This window comes from Asterias rubens, chromosome 6 (genome assembly GCF_902459465.1).
Source record: "Asterias rubens chromosome 6, eAstRub1.3, whole genome shotgun sequence".
Taxonomy (NCBI): Eukaryota; Metazoa; Echinodermata; class Asteroidea; order Forcipulatida; family Asteriidae; genus Asterias; species Asterias rubens.
Genome location: NC_047067.1, coordinates 89,902 through 111,632, shown reverse-complemented (window position 1 = coordinate 111,632; position 21,731 = coordinate 89,902). Strand labels below are relative to the sequence as shown.

The 21,731-nt window shown below is 37.2% G+C and overlaps 1 protein-coding gene across 2 annotated transcripts in view; it reads right to left on the bottom strand.

The window, feature by feature from the left end:
- The window catches only part of LOC117291950 (protein inscuteable homolog), a 37,105-nt gene extending 17,136 nt beyond the window's left edge, over positions 1-19,969 (bottom strand). The window contains exons 1-3 of one of the 2 annotated variants that reach the window (XM_033773972.1): positions 19,819-19,969; positions 1,897-1,959; positions 1,240-1,385 (exon numbers count right to left, since the gene is read on the bottom strand). In XM_033773972.1, coding sequence (XP_033629863.1) covers positions 1,240-1,385; positions 1,897-1,955 — 205 coding nt within the window. In that variant the 5' untranslated portion in view covers positions 1,956-1,959; positions 19,819-19,969. Of the gene's footprint in view, positions 1-1,239; positions 1,386-1,896; positions 1,960-16,942; positions 17,015-19,818 lie in introns of those variants that run through there. The other variant, XM_033773971.1, reaches the window with a different exon arrangement.
- Positions 19,970-21,731: the final 1,762 nt, after the last annotated feature.

Sequence of the window (21,731 nt, the reverse complement as noted above, 5' to 3'; positions counted from 1 at the left end):
AAGGTATTTGAAAGACGGTTTGTCAATTTTCGCAAAGTGCTCTCAATCTTAAAAGTGACTGAATATTATGAAGCCTTTTTGAGTTACTGAATAGCCCATGTTGTATTCCACCTTTGCTGACCTTCCATATTTTTTTTAATGTTGTGCTTTCTTTATACAGATTATAAATTATATTCATCCTAAATTTCCATTTAGTTTTCCATAGAGAGTATCATACATGTATGAATTGTTTTTGCCTCCCTATGTGACTGGCTCCAAAGGCTTCAAGCTACAATGTTAGTTACACTTTTGTTGATCCTGGCCATCACATTTGGGTTGTTTTTTTTTGTAAATTTCTTGTGCTCTTACAGTTCAGGTTGCTTTTTGATTTACTTTTCTATTTGTATATTCACTTTACATACTGTCTGTTTGTAATTGTTTAATGGCCAAATAAAGAATAACAATAAGAATATCAAGACACCAATAACATGAAAGGTCTTTGTTGCAAAAAGCTATTGAAGAAATACAAAAGAAGTATAAAGCTCCACAGGAAAACACTGAAACATTGCAACATGGTGCTTTAATTATACAAATTGCAGGTATTCAAAAAGAACCATCATACTTCAGTACTGAATATTTGAGAATCCTTTTTTTTTTTTTTTTTTTTTTTTTTTTTTTTATTATTATTATGCAAGTCGCCCCAAACAAGGCTAAAAGCCACTCTAGGTTAAGGGCTACAAGGAAGAAAACATAAACATGCAGAAACTCAGTGGAGCTGAAGGTAGGAATTGACATTCCTCTTAAAAGATGGAAGATCATAGGATGAAGGGAAACATGCACCAGGCAAGGAGTTCCAAAGAGATGCAGTACGAGGGAAAAAGCTACTGGAGTAGCTCTTTGTTCTACATCTTGGCATAGCCACAGTATAAGGATGAGAACAAGCAGAAAGCCTGGTCTCGCGCTCAAACACCCTGACAGGAGGAACAAGGTTGGATAGACTGGTGGAACATTTACCATGGAAATATCTGTAAAACAGGCAGAGGCTGGCTACAGACTTGGGAAACTATGTTTATAAGAGCAAATAAATATTGTGGCGTGGTTGAGTGGTCAAACACTCTGAACTTAAGCTCTTGGTTCTCACACGGGTCTCATTACTCAAAATATATAAGAAAAACAGTTAATGGGCAGTTTAATACACACCAAAGGGTGTAATAAAGTGCTACATAAGAACCCAGTATTAGTTATTAGAGTTTGACAAACCTCTTGCACTGGAGGTGACTTTGGCAATGTTATGGGCCGATGTCCTGATAGGTTTGCCCTGCAGTATGCACATACATTCACAATCTGTCATCATTCTCAAATCCTGCAACCACCGTTCCACCGAGTCAGCCTCTGTCAGATGCATCCTAAAGATTGAGAAGGGATTAATGGAAGAGGAGGTCGGGGGGGGGGGGGGGAGGTTATAACATTGAATCATTAATATTAAGAGCTAAAACTGACGAAGAAACCCAAATGTTTATTGACAGAAGAATTTATCAAAGACATAATATGGCAAATTGAGCCTTGGTTTTATGAATGAGCATATGAAATGGCATTCGCACTGTCTGATCGTTATTAAGTTTTAATATGAATAAAGTTTGAGACCAAATGTTAAATTCCCCATGTGACCAGTAAGGTGTCTTTATGCATGATATTTGGTCCCCAATAATCCTTGATCAAGTACAAACAAGGGTTACCTACATAATGGTGAAGGCTCTAAAGAACTTGTCAGGCCTTGTTACTAACAATTTGTCAAATTTTTCGATTGGCAAAGATATAAAGAGACAGACTGACTACAGTAGGAATTGGGTATCATGCCTGTGTCTTGCCTGCCAGTAAACACAAAGGTTGAGTGTTCTATAGGGTTAAGACACTTACTCAATAACATCATCAGACAGCCAAATTCTCAGCGCACTCGTTTCACTGAAACCATTCATTCCCCTGCAGAAAAAATAAATAAAAATATGATTATTGTGAGATTCTTTAAATAATACTTGAAGTTAATTGTTTAAAAGGTTAGAGCTTATAAGACTGAAAAGCAAATGTTTTGTTATTGTATTGATACATGCGAGTCCAACAATAGACATTTCACACAAAATTACAAGTTGAGCAATTCAAAATTTGTTTACCGCGTTGATATAAAGATAGAGTTTAATGTCAAGCAATTTGAATGTATACGTACGCATGTAAAATCCTTTTTACAACTAGAAAAACAGCACACAATACAAATAATTCAATCAGTGGACTCTAAATAAAGGTCCACCTATGTAATATCTCCACAATCCTCAGGCTTCATTACTCACGATTGCTTTCCTTTTTCTCTTTTCACTTGAACAATGCCCCCAACAGTCGCTAGATAAAAGCACTTCTTATCCACTATATAATCCGATCAAAATTTAACTATGTTGCTATGCAACCTCTGCAAAGTACGCTGCCTGGAATAACAAACAACTGCAGGTACATCAAACCTTTGGGCTTAACTTCTCCACTCTGTAGTAGCAGCGATGTATGAATGAGGGAAGATGATTAAATACAAAATAATTGATGGGAATGACGTTTTTCTAGCCGGGCGGCTCTTTAATGTTGTATTGTATCAGTCCATCCAAAGTCCAGACAAACTCAGGCAGCGTCCCAACAATTAACAGCATTCGGAGATGATGATTGGCAGAATTCATCTAGCTTAGTAGCTAATAGTACCCCCAATGACATCTTTTATTTAAAATAGGGCATTTTGTTTTCTAAAGAAGGCACACTTAGTGTACTTGTTAGGAACTGGTGACCTCTTTATGATTTTTGAGCACTCATCTTGAATTATTGGAGCTGTACTTCGAGTGCTACTGCCATTGTCTCTTATAAAAGCGTGAATCAGAATGTAGTTTATTAAGATCCAAAAGTTGTGTTTTATTAGTTTACGGTTCACTTATGTATTAGCACACATGCTACACAAGGAAAAGGTTATTATGATACAAAACTGTGTTTTTAACTGGTTAGATGGTCACTTCTTCAGTAAAGTGTGGACAAAAGGATGATGCATTACATAATATGATGATACTTCATGAAGGCAACAGAGGCAATTACCTACATGCCCCTAGTCATTGCCTTGGTGCCCTTGAAAATGTGCATATAAAAATCAATATTTTTGTAATAAAAAAAATAAAAAAATGCCAAGCCTTCAGAACAATGTGACTTGGGCCTGTTCTTTGGGGCATTACTTCAAACCCCTACCCCCCCCCCCCACCCACCCAAACAAAAACCTGGTCAGTAGGGCGTAACAGTTTGTTACTTTCCAGCAAACTGATGAACTTTATAGTGCACCATATCTGTCAAAAAAGACACTCTTGGCAAATCAAAAAAGATGTTACTTAATGCCAAGACTGAACAAGTGAGATTTAAAGCTATTTTTGAAGCTTGAGAGAGTGTCTACTAGTCTTGGAATATTCCAAAGAGATGGTCCAGCATGTGAAAAAGAACAGTCTCCTCAAGTGTGTTTAGAATGAGGGATGTAATTAAAAGGAGCATGACTGTAGTTCTGTAACCAAAAGCTGTTTAGTATTATGGAAAATCAATTCAGACAACCCTAGAACCCAAGGTGTGTTCATACATTTTAAAGAATTGAAAGTTTTAAGTTTGTCATTTTAAGTAACAAATTTAAGACAATCAGAGAAAGATAAATAAAGAAATAATAAAACACTTCATTGTCTTTCATTATCATCCAACAATGCATATTAAATTCAGCAAAAGCGATCTCCAACCTCCCCTGTTTAGGGATTTAAACACAAGACTATGTCATCAACCAAATGTACTTTATTTTTCATTCGGGGTCAAGCAAAGCGACTGTAGCAGCTCTCTTAGAGGGAATGTTCTTTTCTGATATAGTCAAGAGCACTTTTAATAAACCAGAGAGGTTCGTGTGTGTGTTCTGGTTTTAGATTTCCCCAGCCAGCCAAAAGGAGATACGCTAGTCGCTCAATTAAATTCATCAGAATTGTGGTTTTGGTTGTTCTCCAAACCTAAGGGCCAGTGGAAACAAAATTAAATGAAGTGATCCGGAGCACTTCATTTAATTTTGATTCCACATTCGTACAATCAACTTTGCAGTAGATCCCCCTCGCATACAATTACAATGTTGACAAGGTATTATATTCTTTCCCCCTGTAAGAGTTTCTCATTTCCTTCCAGACCAAAAACCTGATTACAGATCTACTTGTAAGCACGCATCTGTATCAATTACACTGCCTCACTGTTATGCACAATATAAGTTTCTGGTATGACCACATATTGTGCAAACAGTTGTTGAAACTTAGTGGGTTAGCGTGACATATGCCTTGTTGGTTTGTTTTTTGGTTCAGTCAAGACATTGATAGCTTCAGGGTGCTATGTTAGATGCCCTAATATCACATGGGAGGGTTTTGAAGAGTTTGCGAAGCTGCAGTTTAACCAGCTTTTAGCTAGCTTTTGACTGAGCTGAAGTGTTTGTCTAGTTCCATGGATGAGTACCAATACAGCAAACGAGGATACGATTTGGATGGAGGGGGGGGGGGATGGGGGAGGGAGTATGCTCGAACAGAGATGGTGTATGTAAACACATTACTTGTGCAATCATTAAATCTTGGTGTCCATTTCAAACATGGCACATCAATGACAATTCTGACAAAGTTGAAATAAATGACAACTGTTCACATCCGCAATAATAATAATATTAATCTATTGATTTTATATTGCGCTTTCTCCATGACCAGCCTGTTCGAGGGCGCATAACAGTAAAAATGACAACAGAAAATGACATACATGTAGTTAACAGCTAGTGCAGGGATAGGGAGAATGGTAGCATGTGACTAGCTTTTATTAAAAGCACTTGTCTCTTACCACTGTGGCCCGGGTTCAATTCCAATAAGGCCATTATTATATGAATGGAGTTGTGCATTGGTTTTCTTATACCACAAATCTTTTTCTCTGGACTGCTTTTTCTGCTGGTTTTTGTCCATTTGGAAAAATGAAACACTTATGCTCCTTGGCTGTGCTTCGGGGTCATTATAGGTTAATGTGGCTGATGTACCAAAAGTGCCTTTGCATACCTGCAACTTGAACATGTTTAAGCCGCATCAGTTCAGCTTCTCAGTAGTCACCCAAACTATTTTTTTTGTTATTCGAATATTGACCCCTATGTCCACTTGCCGCTCATGTAATACATGTGCCGCTCATGTAATACATGTAGACTCACATATTATTCTTTCATGAGTAACTTAATTCACATTTTAGATAGTTTCCACATACCATAATACAACAAACCTGTGAAAATTTCATATAATTTTAGTGAAATCAAAGAAAGATCGTATGTCAGGCAGCACTTGATTTGGGGGCTATCAAATGATAGTATTTCAGCAAGATTATTTCACTGTAGATTATTTCACTGAAGAACTTTTAACCTGTGACCTTTTTGACTGAGACTAATCAATTTGTATTTCCAATAATTGCTACTGCTGCACTTTGTTTTGAAACCAGACCAAGTACAGTGTATTCAGAATGCAATATCAAGTTGCACATCTCCAGAGCCCAAATTACCTATCTGCTGAAAGGATCTATCAGCAACTACTGACAATGAAAGCTAGGTCAACCGGTCATAGCATAGTCCCATTCCATGGTGAAAGGTCACCAGGGAGGTGAAAGGTCACCAGGGAGGTTCAATCACAAACAGACCCAAATCAATCTTATTATCACAAAAATTGCTTCAAGAAAAGGCATGCAATGTAAGTTTGTTTAAAAGAACAAAAAGTGCCAGGCACAGCAATAAAAATGGCACAGTTGATCTGAGAAACTTGAAATACTAAGGCGATCACAACTGCTCAGCCGAAGAGTTCCTGCAAATATTGTATGATTGGACTTCTCATTTGTTGGGGGGGGGGGGGGGGAGGGGGAATGCAAACTATCAGCAGCTCTTTGAAAATGGGCCCAAATTAGCAGTCAGTCGTTTGGGGGAAGTGGGGGGGGGGGGGGGGTTCTCACATTGATTCTAAATGCATACTGTAGCTTGCAATATTGCAAGATGGATCAAACCACTGCTCTATTATTTTGTGACGACTTCACTACAATAATGTTGACAAATCAACTGACATTTGGCCAGAATGGCAATGATAGTGCGTTCGGAAGTTTTTGTTTACCCTTGAAATGGAGGTCATGGAAGTATGGAAGTAAGTCATATAGTAGATGGGCATTTGTTGCATATTTCTATGGAAACTAGTATGGTTTGCCATGATGAACCATCAACTTCCAAGAATACATGAGCAAAGAAAGTGTTTTACAATGCATTTAAAACCTTCACACTATTGATTCAACCCTTATGTCCGGAGAATCTAATGTGAATGTGCAACAATTGTAAAACAGACAACAACACTGTCAAACTTTCAAGGTACAAAGGTTTTCCCCAATAAATAAACCATAATGACAAGCAAGAGTCTAAATTATGTACACTGGCTGGCCACCACCAACCCAGGCCAGGCCACGCTGCCTGAAACTCACAGTGGGTGACTAGATACAGTAGCATCTATAATCCCCACCCCCAAACAATGACAGTTTAGGTTTTAATGACCTATTGATTAACAGATACAGATCAATCTCTAAAGATTATACCCTAAAAGTCTGATAACTTGTCAGCTTTTGTTGTGTGTCTGTTCACTGCAGCCAGGTTACACCCTGCCTGAACCACGGGTAGTGAACATCAGTCATGCATTAGGATTCATCAAATTGCACACCGCACTTCAAGCTGACGTCTCTTCAATGTCAATGCACTAAAAATAATCTGGTCTGCTGGAAAAAGGGACAGCGCTGGCATAATTTTCTTTTGTGACAAGTTGTTGTTATAAATGATTTTGTTGATAGGAAGGGGTGGTTGTTGAGATATGGTAAATACTGGGTCAGTCTGTTAACAAAATAGACACCAATCTCAAACATCTAATGCAATGTCAACAGTAAAGTGAACTAATTGTCACAAGTTGTTCCCAGTTTAATAGAGTCATTTAAAATTCTGTATTGTGTCATTACAATAAAGGCCTATAAACATTGTATTTAAACGTTCCAAATCACAAAATAGGATTAAAAGGTAATTTTTTAAATGATTTTGGTATGAACAAAGAACAGCTTGCTACTAGGGAGTAAGGAGACTGCTAACATTAGGGTTACTGATCTTAGTTTGTGGAGCGCCAGCATGTCAAACACTGATCTTAGTTGGTGGAGTGCCAGCATGTCAAACACTGATCTTAGTTTGTGGAATGCCAGCATTTCAAACACTGATCTTAGTTTGTGGAGTGCCAGCATGTCAAATACTGATCTAAGTTTGTAGAGTGCCAGCATGGTTAAACACTGATCTTAGTTTGTGGAGTGCCAGCATGTCAAATACTGATCTTAGTTTGTGGAGTGCCAGCATGGTCAAACACTGATCTTAGTTTGTGGAGTGCCAGCATGTCAAACACTGATCTTAGTTTGTGGAGTGCCAGCATGTCAATTAGTTTGTGGAGTGCCAGCATGGTCAAACACTGATCTTAGTTTGTGGAGTGCCAGCATGTCAAACACTGATCTTAGTTTGTGAAGTGCCAGCATGTCAAACACTGATCTTAGTTTGTGGAGTGCCAGCATGTCAAATCCAGAAAGTTTTAAATTTGTGACTTGTGTGTGTATCTTGTCATTGTTCACTTCACAGTCACATCATCTTGCTCATGTGTGATCCTTTTAGACTGGTTCACAATGGCAGCCTCTGTTTAGGTGAAATTATAAACCCATATCATCAACCCTACTAACAATGTCCAGGAAATCACAATACCAACACGTCCACAACATGAAAAGGCACTCTATTAGTTTTGCCTGACTTCAACAGAGCTTACATTATAAACACAGTGGGTACAAACATGCCACACTGGTAACCAACACATAATGGATTGAACTTGCACTCTACATCTGCTATGCATTTCTCATCTGTCTCAGAAAGCATGGCAGCCTAATTTTAAAGAGAAAGGCATTTCATTTATTATTTTGTTTTATTTTACCACCAGGCTAGCCCCATCAGTTGTCAATGAACTGCTCTCCCTGGCGGCCCTGGATACAGACAATACAATACTATTAAATCCTATAAACAAAAAAAGTCTACAATAAAGTAACCTTTGTAAATTCTTTCAGACATTGCCTATGGTTATGTCCAAACAGAAAAAATAATTCTTAATTTGAAAACGCAATCTGAGAGTTGATACAGCCAGTAAGGTTTCTCAGCAGATTCAAACTTTTGGGGATAAATACTGATATTGAAATGATTCACTGAATGCTTTATAAAGCTGATGTACTTTCTTACTAAGTAAAACAAAATTTGTCATTATTTTTAAGAGTGATTTACCTTACTTATACCTTACTTTTAAGACCCTTGACTAAAACTTGGCTTGTCAGTGACTGTGATATTTCTGGAACCAATAATAAACGCAGTGTGCCAGAAATTTCGTTTCATCTCTAAATATTATTTTAAATTTCGTTTTTAAATGAGATTGTTCACACATATCTCTGCAACTTGAAGTGTCTGGGCTGTACCTTTAAAGGGTGTATGTACTTTTTTAGGACAAAAAACACAATGTCCACAGATTTACACTAAACTTACACAGTTTGAACATAATGATAGTAAAAAGCTTTCCTGAAAATATTACGCCTGGTGCTGAGGTGCTGTAGTTTTTGAGAAATGAGCAAAACAATGTCATGAAAATAATTTGGGTCTCATGAGACCAAACTTATTTTAAGCATTTACAAACGTATTTTCTTGACATTTATGGTTTTTTTAACACTGAAACAAAAGCAAATTTTGGAAAACAGTGCGTACTGCTTAGTGCACGAACTTGGCTTTACTCAAAACATACTAAATTACACAGTATTTGTATTATCTAGTCCCCACTTGAGGTACGTAATTACTACCTAAATTGACCCAAGTCATTGCCTTGGTGCCCCATTGAAATGCTCCGAAATAAATTAACAATTTCCTCATCTTGGTGCCCTTCTTTACCAATGAGGAATGAAACATTACTGCCCTTGCCCTTTCGCGAACATCAGGCCTTCATGTCAGCACATAAATACCCACAGATGAATTGGAGATACATTTTGTACTAAAAAGAATCGTGGTTTTAAAAATTCCATGGGTGGTTGTTCGTGATAACTACCTGGACCATCCTCTACACATGATCACACTGTGTACAATGTTTGGGAATTATCCAAAGGTTAAACTTTGGGTGCTCAACTATTCTGCAATGTAAATATTACTGCCGCCTGATAGCCACCTTGTTTTTCAGGTCATCTCAACTTTCACACAGGTCAATGGCTCATCAAGATCACAAATTAGACTTGTGACAAATCTCTCATCAAAAGTCAATCATCACTATTTTTTAAATAATGTACAACTCAATGCTTCTTAAAAAAAAACCTGATTTAAGGGACACAAACATTGAACTCAGATTTAAATTAAACTATGTATGGTCAACATTCTTCCCTCCTCATATAAAGAGTAATGCAGCTACTGCACTCTTTCTAAAAACAAAGGAAAAGTGAAATAAAAACGATGGTTGAATTTCTCATTGAAAGACTGGTGCAAGTCTAATCCAACCATTTGACCATTTTAATCAATGGGGGTAAGGCAAGGTGTAGTATTGATTGGAGGATCAGTAAAGGGTCTGGGATTATTATTGAGAGAGATTAAACAGCCCCAGGGAAGACAACACAAGAAGGATGCTGGGGTTAAGTTAAGATGCGGGCAGAAAATACACACACTACATTGAGTCAACATCTGCTTAGCCATTGAGTCAAGAGCACTGTTATCCTTCAAGACACATTGAGGCGCAGGGTTCAAAATTCTCCCTCAAAACAATTCGTAAACAAATAATTACATTTCCGGGGTGTAAGTTTCCATGTGAAAGAAAACAAGCTTTATCGATCCTAATGGGGGCAAGAAGTTGAGAAGTGGTGTTTAACTTAAAACTGTGCAAACTACTTGTTTCAAGTGCTCATAATTTGCCTTTGCAAATGTTAATAATACATTAAAAAATACATTGTTTTTTTCCATTGTGTGAATTTAACTTTAATTAAACTTAATGGTTGTGATCACAATATCACAAAGATACATTTATGATGCTTAAAACTTTCTGGGGACAAGTAAAATGCATAGTTTACTGCTAAAAGTCCATAGGACTACTTTAAAACAAAATTAAAGCCCAAGGTCTCTAGGCACTTGCCAGCTTTTACACAAAGCTAGTCCTGACTTAGTGGAGTTCAGATTTAGTTCGTTGTTACACATTATCTTGAAAGTGAAACGTCAGTTGCAAAGTACTCTGAGGCCCTCATTGTTCAGTGTTTGAAAGGATTGTTTAAAGGGTAGGGTTAATCAAAAGTAAAATGTTTTTAAAACACAAACTGTGTTTCTTGCTAAACTCACAACAAACATTTTGTTTACAATGCGAACCCCATTTACAAAGCGAACCCGTCAAGCTCAGTTTTAGATTGTCATGTGTTTTATATTCTCCTGTATTGTAAGTGAAGTACACGTAGGAAAGGAGACCTAAGCCTTCATTGTCTTGATCATAAAGTCGTTGGAGAGGTAAAGATGAGGTTATCATCAAACACTGAGACCTATTTATCCTTTGGGTGAAAATCAGGAATGAAATCACAGGTGTTCCACACCATTTTTAAAGTAGTTTCACAAACCATCCAGCAAAGTCTCATCATTTAAAGCTCACATTATTTTAAGTCCCCCGACGTCATCAAGATACATCATCTTGGCCATTTTGAGAGTCAATGTCCCTGTGTGGCAGTGGTATACAGTGTTGTACAGTGATTTTAGACAAGGTGGTGTTTGTAAACATGCAAGAAGTTAATAGAAACATTCAGACTTTTCAAACAAATTTTAACTGCAAATAGCCATCCTTGAAGATGCAAGGCCATTTCCATTTACATTAACTTCCATCATGTACATTGAAAAAAATGTGAAAGATGGGATTTCTTTAAAGGGTCACCATGGCCAAGATTAGGGCCAACAGAGGGCATTATACATATGGCCTGTGTGTAATTCCAGCCTGATTTGATATGCCTCAGTCAACAAATAACCCAATTTTGAATTAACAGCTTCAGACTTTGACAGCAGTCAAACAGCTATCTGGAACACATATTTGGCATACTGATTACACACATTGTACCACCAGCTTCTGTTCTGTTGACTCTTTGGATTTGCTACAATTCAAGAAACCAGTGGGAGTTTTTTGGGGACAATATGGAGCTTTGCAAGAAGTGTTAAAGCATTGATTCCAGGAATTCAGACTGTGATATGATCCCATATGGTGACTGCTATGTACTCCCTGCAGGGATCAGCAGCTTTGCTTCAGTTCAAGCTGTTGGTAGTAACAGTAACTATTTATGACCAATGCAGTCGTTTCACAGTACAGTTTACAAGTAAGATTTGAAGCTTGACAAGGTGTAGGGATTATGTAGGAGCTGAGTAGGTTTACTGGGATAATGTTGGCATGGCTCAAGATTTAAATGGACCATAGGCCGAAGCCAACGATTTTAGTTTTGGGCCAGTATTTTAGTAAAGTATGATGGTCTTATATATTTATGTTTCACAATGGGGTGATAACTTTAATTTGTGTGACAACTTTAAAAAACACAAAGGTGATGATCAAATGTTGCCTTTGAGTCTAATTCTGTTCGGTTTTGAAGTAAGTAGTCCTACCTGTCAAAGTAAGTAGGCCTACCTGTCAAAGCCTATCAATAAGACACGTGGAATCACAATTCTCTGTGTTTTCGTTCTTATACTTTTTTTCAAATCAAGACAATTAATCTCTTCTACAATCTCTTGTCATATTGATTTGGGTCTTGTAAAAGAATTCCGGTGCAGTGAAAATTAATGCTAAGCTGAATGTACAAGTCTACTAGTCTTTAGGAATGTTCAGCCAATTTGAGCGTAGCTTTCAGTATAAACGGTTGGTTCTGATAAGACAGGGATTAATTAGATGAAGTGTAGTCTTGAACCTACTCATATTTAGAAAATTACACAAATCTTTAGACAGTCTTCATCACACACCTAAAATCTTTCTTTAAAAATCCTATTTGAACTAATGTAATTGAATTCAACCTGTCAATAATCTTCACAGTAATTAACTAAACTTGTTTTGTTTTTTTGTTTTGTTAAAGGAGGGCTTTTGTTTGTTATCTGTCAATTAAAACCAAGTTGCTGCTATTTCTAAAATTGATCAACATCTGTGGTTTCCCAGGCCTAGTTAAGAGTAATCACGTTTTATTTATACTTTTTTTATATTTATATTATGGATGTAGCCTCTCCCTCTTTTTTTAGCTTTAAGAAGTTCAAGACAAATGTGACAATGCCAACTTGACAAACTGCACTGCACTCTGACTGACTGGAGGATGCTCAGCTGGACAAACATGTCTGAGATGTGAATGTCCTCCTTCAAAAATTGTTGAGACATCTTCTGAATGGGGTTAAGATCTAAAGGAACTGATGTATGGTTTCTTGTACATAACAACACATCCTTAACAATTTACTCTCAACAAAAAAATGTTGAAAGGATCGGCAGCTTGAGACAAACACAGCATGTTCTCTTTCTGTGAAATGATCACAAAATATCCATTAGCCAGATTTTAGGCAGGAATGTCTCAACTGAACAAAAAGAGGTTCACATTTAGAAGGATTCCCTTTAAACGGAAGAAAATGAATTGGCACAACCTTTCTATAACTCTTGTATACAAGTGTAAAAGTGTGGAGCTTAAGACCTGTAGCTGCATGGTTCAGGCCCCATATGATTCGTTTCTGAATAGGCAAGGGCACCAAGGCGTTTTCTCCTTGGTAAAGGAATCTTTATGAATAAAAAGCAAATATCTAGTGGAGCATTTCAAGGGGCTACAAAGCAATGCCCAGGGGCAAATGGAGATATTTGCATCTATTCCTCCATGAAGTATCAGACATGATGGTTTAAAGCCATAAACAAGAATTTGTATTCCTATGGAAAATGAGGTAAAGTGTTTGATATCATCAAGAAAATAACATTAATTTCTGAGCAAAAAGCACCCAAATAAAATTGGAAATACATTGTTTCTGAAAACAAAAGTCTTTGAAATGTTTTCTTGCAGAAGTGCTGTCTTTTCCAGAAAAGACTGTGTAAGTACATTTATTTCTTAACTTGCCTGTGGAAGGCAAAACAACACACAAAAAAACACAGGTTGATCCTGATTTGTATTCTTGGAAGCTTCAAATTTGTATTTTGTAATCTCTCAACTCTCCTCGTACCTGTGCATACCCCCATTGCCTCTTAGTATCACATATTATGCTTGGCACATAATGGCCATAAATGTCATTCTTTCCTGTAGTTGTTTTGGTTTTTGTATTTGCAAGCGTTTGAGCATGTGTGATTATTAGTGCCACAGATTGCCACTGTAGAAATTGACTACGGTTTAGAACTTCATCTCAGTAGAACCCCATCTCATTACAATTGATCACTTTGGGTCTTACAGCTGCCTCAAAAGGTCACTAACTGTGGCATAATTAGGTATGGTGTGGCTGTCTCAAGAAACACACTCATCTATAAGACCTGCCTGATAATAGATCATTGCTTTGAATCCCATCTGAGTACTTAAAGGAAATTTTTTCACAGAACTTAAGAAAGTACTGAGTATACAGTGCTTACACACATCAGTGTATGGGTAAACATATTTGTTATCCCTGATGCAAATACTGACTAGATCTTATGTTTTTTTTTTTACTATAATGCTAGATTTGATTTAATAATGATCTTATATCGACAGGTTAAAGGTAATTTTCAACACGGCTAGACCCTTGATAATCCAACAGCTTTCTCATCAGCAGCAATAAAAACCTGATCAATAAAATCATCAGACTATGCAGGTCACGTCAACAGTTAACTAAGGTTTCAGTGCCATACATCTCCATCGGTGATGCTCGGATAGCTCCTTCGCTGAAAGCTCGGAACTTGGGGGTTATTTTTGATTCATCGATGACACTTCAGCCACACATCAACAATCGTTTATCATCATATCACATCAGGAATATAGGTAAGATTCGCAAGTACTTGGACAAAAGTGCCACTTCTCTACAGTCTTCCTAACAACCAGATTTCCCGACTTCAACGGCTCCAAAATACTGCTGCCCGCATTGTGACACTGTCTAGAAAATCCTGTTCTATCACCCCCATTCTGAAACAACTACACTGGCTCCCTATCTCTCAACGAATCATCTTCAAGCTGATGCTCATTGTTCACAAAGCTCTAAATGGCAAGGCTCCCAACTATATTTCTGAACTGCTACAAGTTTACACTCTATCAAGGAATCTTCGATCAAGTTCCATGCTTCTCCTCATTGAACCCAAGTCTCGACACTCATGGGGTGACAGGTCTTTTTCTTCAGCCGCGCCACGCATCTGGAACTCTCTACCACTTAATCTTCGATCTTGTGTTTGTACCGCAAAATTCAAGTCTCTTCTCAAAACTTATCTTATGTCACAGGTTTTCAATGACTAATTTTGTTATGTCTATTTTTCTTTGTGTTGTGTTTTGTTTTTGTTTTGTTTTTGGTTTTACTGCGCCTTGAACACCCAGCAGGGTGGATATGTGCGCATATGTGGTATCTGTGTATGTTGGCTATGTGCGTCCTTCAGTTGAGTATGCGTCTCCTGTGTGGCATGGTTGCATCAGTAAACAGCAAACTAATCAAATTGAAAAATTCAAAAAAGAGCGTGTCACGTGATCCTTGGGAACAACTATACTACATACACAGATGCTCTTGACCTCATTGGGTCTCCGGACGCTTGAAGATAGACGTGATCAATTATGTACTAACTTTGCTGTTAAATATAGTACCTCTGATAGATATGCCGGTTGGTTCCCTCATAACAACAACACTCACAGAATGGGTCTTCGCAATGCTACTAAATATATGGTGCCTAAACATAGGACTAAGCGCTATGGCAACAGTGCAATTCCATTCCTTACTAAACTTTTAAACCAATCCTCTTAGACTGGAGCTTCCATATTTGCTTTTGTTTTATTGGTGTGCGTGTGGGCTGTAAATTTTATTTTCAATGCTTTAGTATGCCCTCTTAAATGAGGGTCTCCCACATCCTGTAACTGTTTGTTAATCTTTTCTGTTTTATCAAATTTGTTTTCCCTTTTTTGCTATCATTGTTTTTGTCATATGTAGAGTTTTTAACTGCTAGGGTTTCTCTTTTTTAGCTGGTTTATTCCATAGTGGGGTTTCAATGTATAAGAGGGTTCCCCCAACATCCTGTGCATTTTTTTAAGTGTCTTTTAGTGGTTTATCTAATATTTATTTTTACTTATTGTCGTCTTCTTATATAATGTTCCTTTGTACCCCGCGGTGGTGCAATTTTTTTTTTTTTATCTATGCTATTTTTATCAATATTGTTATCTTGTAATGCCACATTATTCAGCTTCGTGCTGCCAGTTTGTTTTTTAATAAAAATGAATGAATGAATGAATGAATTACAAGTCTTTTTATTATTATTATTAAGAACTTAGGAATTTATCAAGTTTACAGATTATTGTGTACCATTACGCCACCCCAAGCAAAGCAAACAAGCTTGTGGCATTCTGTGAGTTGTTAAGGTGCAACGTACCACGAGTACAACAAAACAGCAGAAGAAAAGCTTTCTTTCATTCAGTTTACAAACTTGACTGATGCTGAAAAAGCATTTATTTTTTTAATAAAGTGTGATGAAGGAAACTCCAGGAGGGAGGGATTTTATCAAATTGAAAAGTCTTGAAAAAATAGTATTTTAATTGGTAATAAGCTGGTGTGTTAAGTGGTACGCTCCCTATGTCATGTTAGGTTCACAATACACCAGTTACCATCATGGCAAAAACAATACATAAAACTTGAGTCAATATAGAAAGTTGTCGAATAGATTAGATGGCGAAGCAGTCTTTATGTAGGCCTACACTGTATGGTTTTGATCATTAAACAGCGTTTCAAAAAGCAAACAAATAAAAAATGCTGAAAGATTTTTAATTGGTACTAAAAGATGGAAGCAGTCTACATGCTTCTCATTAGTTGAACTATAAATTTATTCTGTGATGTCACATTAGGTTTACATTACTTGTCCATTACCATGGCATAACACTAAAACAAACATAATTTTGAAACGGGGTAAAATTTATTGAAAATCATTTAGGTTCAAGTGGAAACCTACTGGGGGTACTTGAACAAAAAACAATTTGCGAGTTACATTTGACTTAGTTAGTCACAAGTTACTGCTTTTTTGGCCTCGAAACAACATAAAGATAAAATAAAGCACCTCAACCAATAAAAATGCTCTGCACTGGTAGCTTTATTGGTGTACTTAAATCCTTCTGCATGTTTCCCGAAGTTTGAAACCACTTTGTCTTTTAAACATGTATTATAGTTTATACAAGTCAGACAAAAATTTGGATAAATAAAAATGTTGATAAAAAACATTTGCAGCAAAAAGTATCCAATCTCAATAACAACCTGGATCTACATTTCAAGTACCTTGAAGTATTAAGAAAAGATAAGATAATATAAGAACTTTATTATCCCACACTGGGGAAATTAAAACTGGCCATGATTCAAACAGTACAGACAAAAACATTAACAGTTGTATAACAATAAACAGACAGATAAAAATATTAATTAAGAATATCAGGTATAAAAATATGTATCTTGCATGGATTAAAAATTATGCACAGCAATATTTATATACAAGGTAAAATGTACACAAGAGAAGTCCTTAAAACCGACAATGCATACAACTCAGCAGACTTAAGAGCCATTGTAAAAACGGATTGTCAAGGGTATAGGCCTTGTACATCTAATAGTTACATTACATAATAAGTGATTCTTTGAACATACCTAATGACTCCAACACGACTCATATTTCCAACAACCGTTCATCTGCTCCAGGAAGAGTTTTTAATAATCCAATGGCCATAAACCTCCGTTAACAACTGCCTCAACAGAAAACAAACTACATAGAGCAACCTAACTGCAAACCCAGGGACGAGACCAGAATGCCTACGTTCATTGTGAGGGAGAGAGAGAGAGAGAGTGGTGAAAGTTCAGCGGTAACAGTAACAACTTTTCTTTTATAACGTTCCAACCTGTAGGCCCTATAGATGACAAAGTGAGGAGTTGTTAGAAGAGATTACCAAACCCAATAGCCACCCTGGTCTACCCAGAGGGTGACACAAAGTGGTAAGTCCCATTCAGCTTTTGTTGGTCCTAATGGGGTAACAGGTCCTTTGATGTATTGAGTCTCTTTGTCAATACCATACACACCTGGGGAGCAGTGGGATAGCCCAACTGGTGAGCATCAACAGAGTGTGTTGGTTATATGCTAATGAGAGTGAATCATTACACATGGAGGGGTGTTCATCACGTGCAATATTATGTCACATAATATGTATCATGTACACAATAGACATAAATAGAGATGATGACAAATGAGGCAAGATCCAGGAAACTGTGCATATAAGAGATAACAAGTTTGTTTTTTTCTGTAGTGCTGATGATTTATTTATGACTTACTAGGATAGGGGCCTACCATTTTAGGTATATATATTGATGAACATTTAACTCGGAAAAATCATATCAAAGATGTATCAATTAAAATATCTAAACATATAGGTATAATGAATCGTTTAAAGTTTTTCCTACCTGGTAATATCTTATTGACCACCATCTATAATTCTTTTGTTCTGCCGTATTTAAACTATTGCATTCTCATTTGGGGGTGTTCTTCAACTCAGTGTAAGAAACTATTTACTTTACAAAAGCGGGCTGTTCGAATCATTTCTATTATGCTGGTTATCAGGTTCATTCAGCTCCACTTTTTGAACAATTTAAACTTCTAAAATCAAATGATCTTTATCGCCTTAACTTAGGTAAGTTTATGTATAAATACAACCATAATGCATCACCCTCTTGTTTTAACTCTTTCTTTACCTTAACTTCAAATATTCATTCGTATGATACTCAAAGTACTCGTAAGAAAAATCTTTATGTCCATTTCAACAGAACATCTTTATTTAGAATTAGTCTTCTCCAACGTGGCACTACATATTGGAATTGTCTCAGTGATTCACTTAAATCTGCACTTACTTTGTCAGAATTTGCAAAAAAATTAAAAACAGTCCTTAATTCATAGTTAATAATGAAAAGTTATGATATATTTTTCGGATGATGTTTTGTCTTTATACCCATACATGTACATGTTTTTTTAGGTAAGTCAGTGTTGTGATAGTTTGTTGGTGTGTTTGTTTGTTTGTTCGTTTTTTGTCTGTCCGTAGGTGCAGGAACAAAAGCCTTGCTTCACCCTATGCCTTGATGTTGTCCTGTTTGTCATTATTTACTCAACTTCCGTTTAAATTGTTATTGTCTTGACTACATCTGTGGTTTGCCATTATTCATTATCATGTATTATTAACTTTAAGTATATTTTGGCCTACTGAATACAATTTCAGAATGCGTTTCATTTTGGCATTTTTCCATCCCTGACAAAAAACTTTGCATCCCTCAACCCTCATGTCCACTAAGTCCACAAAATGCAATAAAACCAATCAAGACCGTCAGACTTCAGACTTTAACAAGCAACTTTAACTAAAACTACATAAAATAAGCTACAAAATGAATTATATGTGTCAATCTATTTTTAAGCAAAGTCTTGTGTCAATAATACCAATCACTCTGTTTAAAGAATAAGATGATTTGTATAATCCAGCCCAGGGTAGTACGTCATCAACAACTTGAAATAAGGATTTTATAAAGATTTGCATGCAAAGGTACAACTAGCCCCCAGGACCTGCACAAAATTCTTGTCTTTTTTTCAAGGGGGGGGGGGGGGGGCAGGGCATCAAACTTCTTTTCAAAAATATTGCTCACAAAATCATTTCTGCCTAGCGTAAACACACATGTTTGAGAAGAAGTAGGCAATCCTGCAAGGGTGCCTTTGGCAGCCACATCAACTCATTATGACCACTGGGCACAACCACAGAGAGACAGATCAAAAAGTGTTGGAGTTTTCCCAAGGGCCAAGGGAGGAAAACCAGATGGTCTGGAAAACTCTTGTGACACAGCAGGGAACCAACACACACATCACACATGGTCCTGGCCGGGTATCAACAATTTGGCAAAATAAGTCATGGAGTTATTCAGGTATGGAGCGTGACTACAGATTAGTATTTTTAATAATTAAGTAAACTTCAAGCTATGGATACTGGGTAACATCAAGGGCATAGAGCAGAAACATGGGGGCCCACTTCATGTTAATCATTGCTGTTCAGTCATCTGCACGTACATCCGAAATGTGCAGTAATTCACCAGAACAAGAACCACAGCTATACTTACCACAGCAGGCCCTGGAAAGGACCTCAGTGAGAGTCAGTGCATTGGTCTGGAGCTCTAGCTGCCAGTTGCGGGTTGGACGAGGAGCTCAACCAACTGTATGCAGGATGCTAGCTCCCTGGTAACTGAGTAAACTAATATGACTAATACAGCTCATACACAAAACTCAGTCTCTGAGTCTATGATTCGGCAATCAAAGACCAGCCTTTCTATTCTGATTTATGTAGTGTTGGAGTCATGAGTAATGAGTCTATGATCCCACCTAGCCTAAACTTTAAACTAAACTTGGACTTGTTGGAGATATTTGGAAACTTGTTTGACCACAACATCGTCATGTTAATTTCACTCATTATCAATGCCTGTAGTGTTACTGTTAGTATACTTACCAGCAGCATCAGCATGCATCAACTGTTCAGCTTGCAATATCTTCAATTAATCCTTCAAGAAACCAAGAAACAGAGGGCAAACAGACTGTGCAATGATTCCAGCTGTCAAGAACGTGTATGATACTGCAGCCACCGGTCCCGCACGCTGCATGCTTTGCATTATAAACTACATCACACACAGAGAGACGGCGGACAGAGCATGCATTGGAAGTCTGCCACTCGCAGCTCGCGCAGAGGAGGTTAGCGCCCTCTTGAGTTCAAGATGAGAAAATTTAATAATATTGTTTTTCAAAAGTGTAGGCCTATGAATAGATTCAGGGCAAACTTTGTTTATACTATGCATAATAACAATGTGGGATCTTGAGAACTCCTGAGACGGTAGGTTGATTGATACTGAGAGAGGGGTTTCATGGTTATGAGTTCTTGAATGTATGTTGGTGCTAAACCATGAATGACTTTATAAGTCAATAAAAGAACTTTAAATGCTATTCTTTGTCGAACCGGTAACCAGTGTAACTCATTTAACAACGGACTACATCGAGATTATCTAGAGGAATTACATAATATATCAGTCCAGCACAAGCATTCTGAAACCTGTGCAGTTTGTTAATCTGTGTGTCAGGCAAACCCCAAAATAAGCTGTTACAATAATCTAACCTGCTTGTTACTAAAGCATGGATAATTTTTTTCTGTACAGTCACGATCAGTTGTTAAGTATTTTTTACGGACATGACGGATATTGAACAGATAATAATATACATTCTTACAAACTTCGGCAATATGCTTATCAAATGTTAAGTGAGGATGTCACATTATAACGTATGGTGAAGACATTGTACACAATTTGAAGTCAACCTGTTTATGATAGGCAGCCAGTGCAATTTCTGGTGACTGTTGTCATGATGACCTGAGTGTCCTAAAACATTATATGAGTCCGTGTGTTTTCATTGGATAATAATTGATTGATTTTGTACAGTGACGTAGGCTTTACATATCTTCGGCTCGATTGGTCAGAGGATGCGGGTGCAGCTGAAAAACATAACCTCGGACCAATCAAAATACAGAACATGCAGTGTGCTGTGGTTTAATTTGACTCGATTCTCCATGTGAAAGCATTTAGGTGAAGTATGGACGGGAATTGGCGTAGGCTCATCCAACACCAGAGCTCCGAGCCTCGAAGTATGACGTCAGATGTTTAAGCTAGGGTAGGCCTATTCGTCACACATAAGGTTTTGAATTTGGTGGAGGAGGTTTGGCAATCGCCTTCGAAGGAATTCCTCGCTAAAATAAGAATACGGACAGATTCAACTTTTATCTGCATGCAACTCAAAATTGTTGCAACTAATCCTTTGGCCGGTACAATAACAAATAATCGGTCAGAAAATTATTTTTACCACATGTGCTGCACAGACAATACATTACATTACAATAAAACTGTATTGTCCATACACAGTACAATAATTGCATAGTGATAACCTTGATAACACTCTATGAAACAGAAAATGAATCACGGAGGTTTAATGGTGCACGGGACTCATTCACAGTTGAATAATAATCATAATTACAATGGTCAATTGAACAAAGCAATTTATAATAGTGCGATGGGCCTTCGGCATTAATGACCACACAATGTATAGTGCCTATTACTGGATGTCAGAAAGAGGACCAGACGCAAGCAACGGCAAGCAAGGAAAGGCGAATTTATAATGTAAATAGTAATTATAATAATATTTATTCTGGTACAAACATAATACTTTTGTATACGATATACGACAGTGGGATACCCATCATGAGATTATACAAGTAACAAGTTAAGACACCTTAAGGCGTATGTTTCCACATGCCCCCAAAACGATGAAGATTGAAATCAGGGCCAAGACAAACACAAAAATCACAAAGATCATGTAACAAAT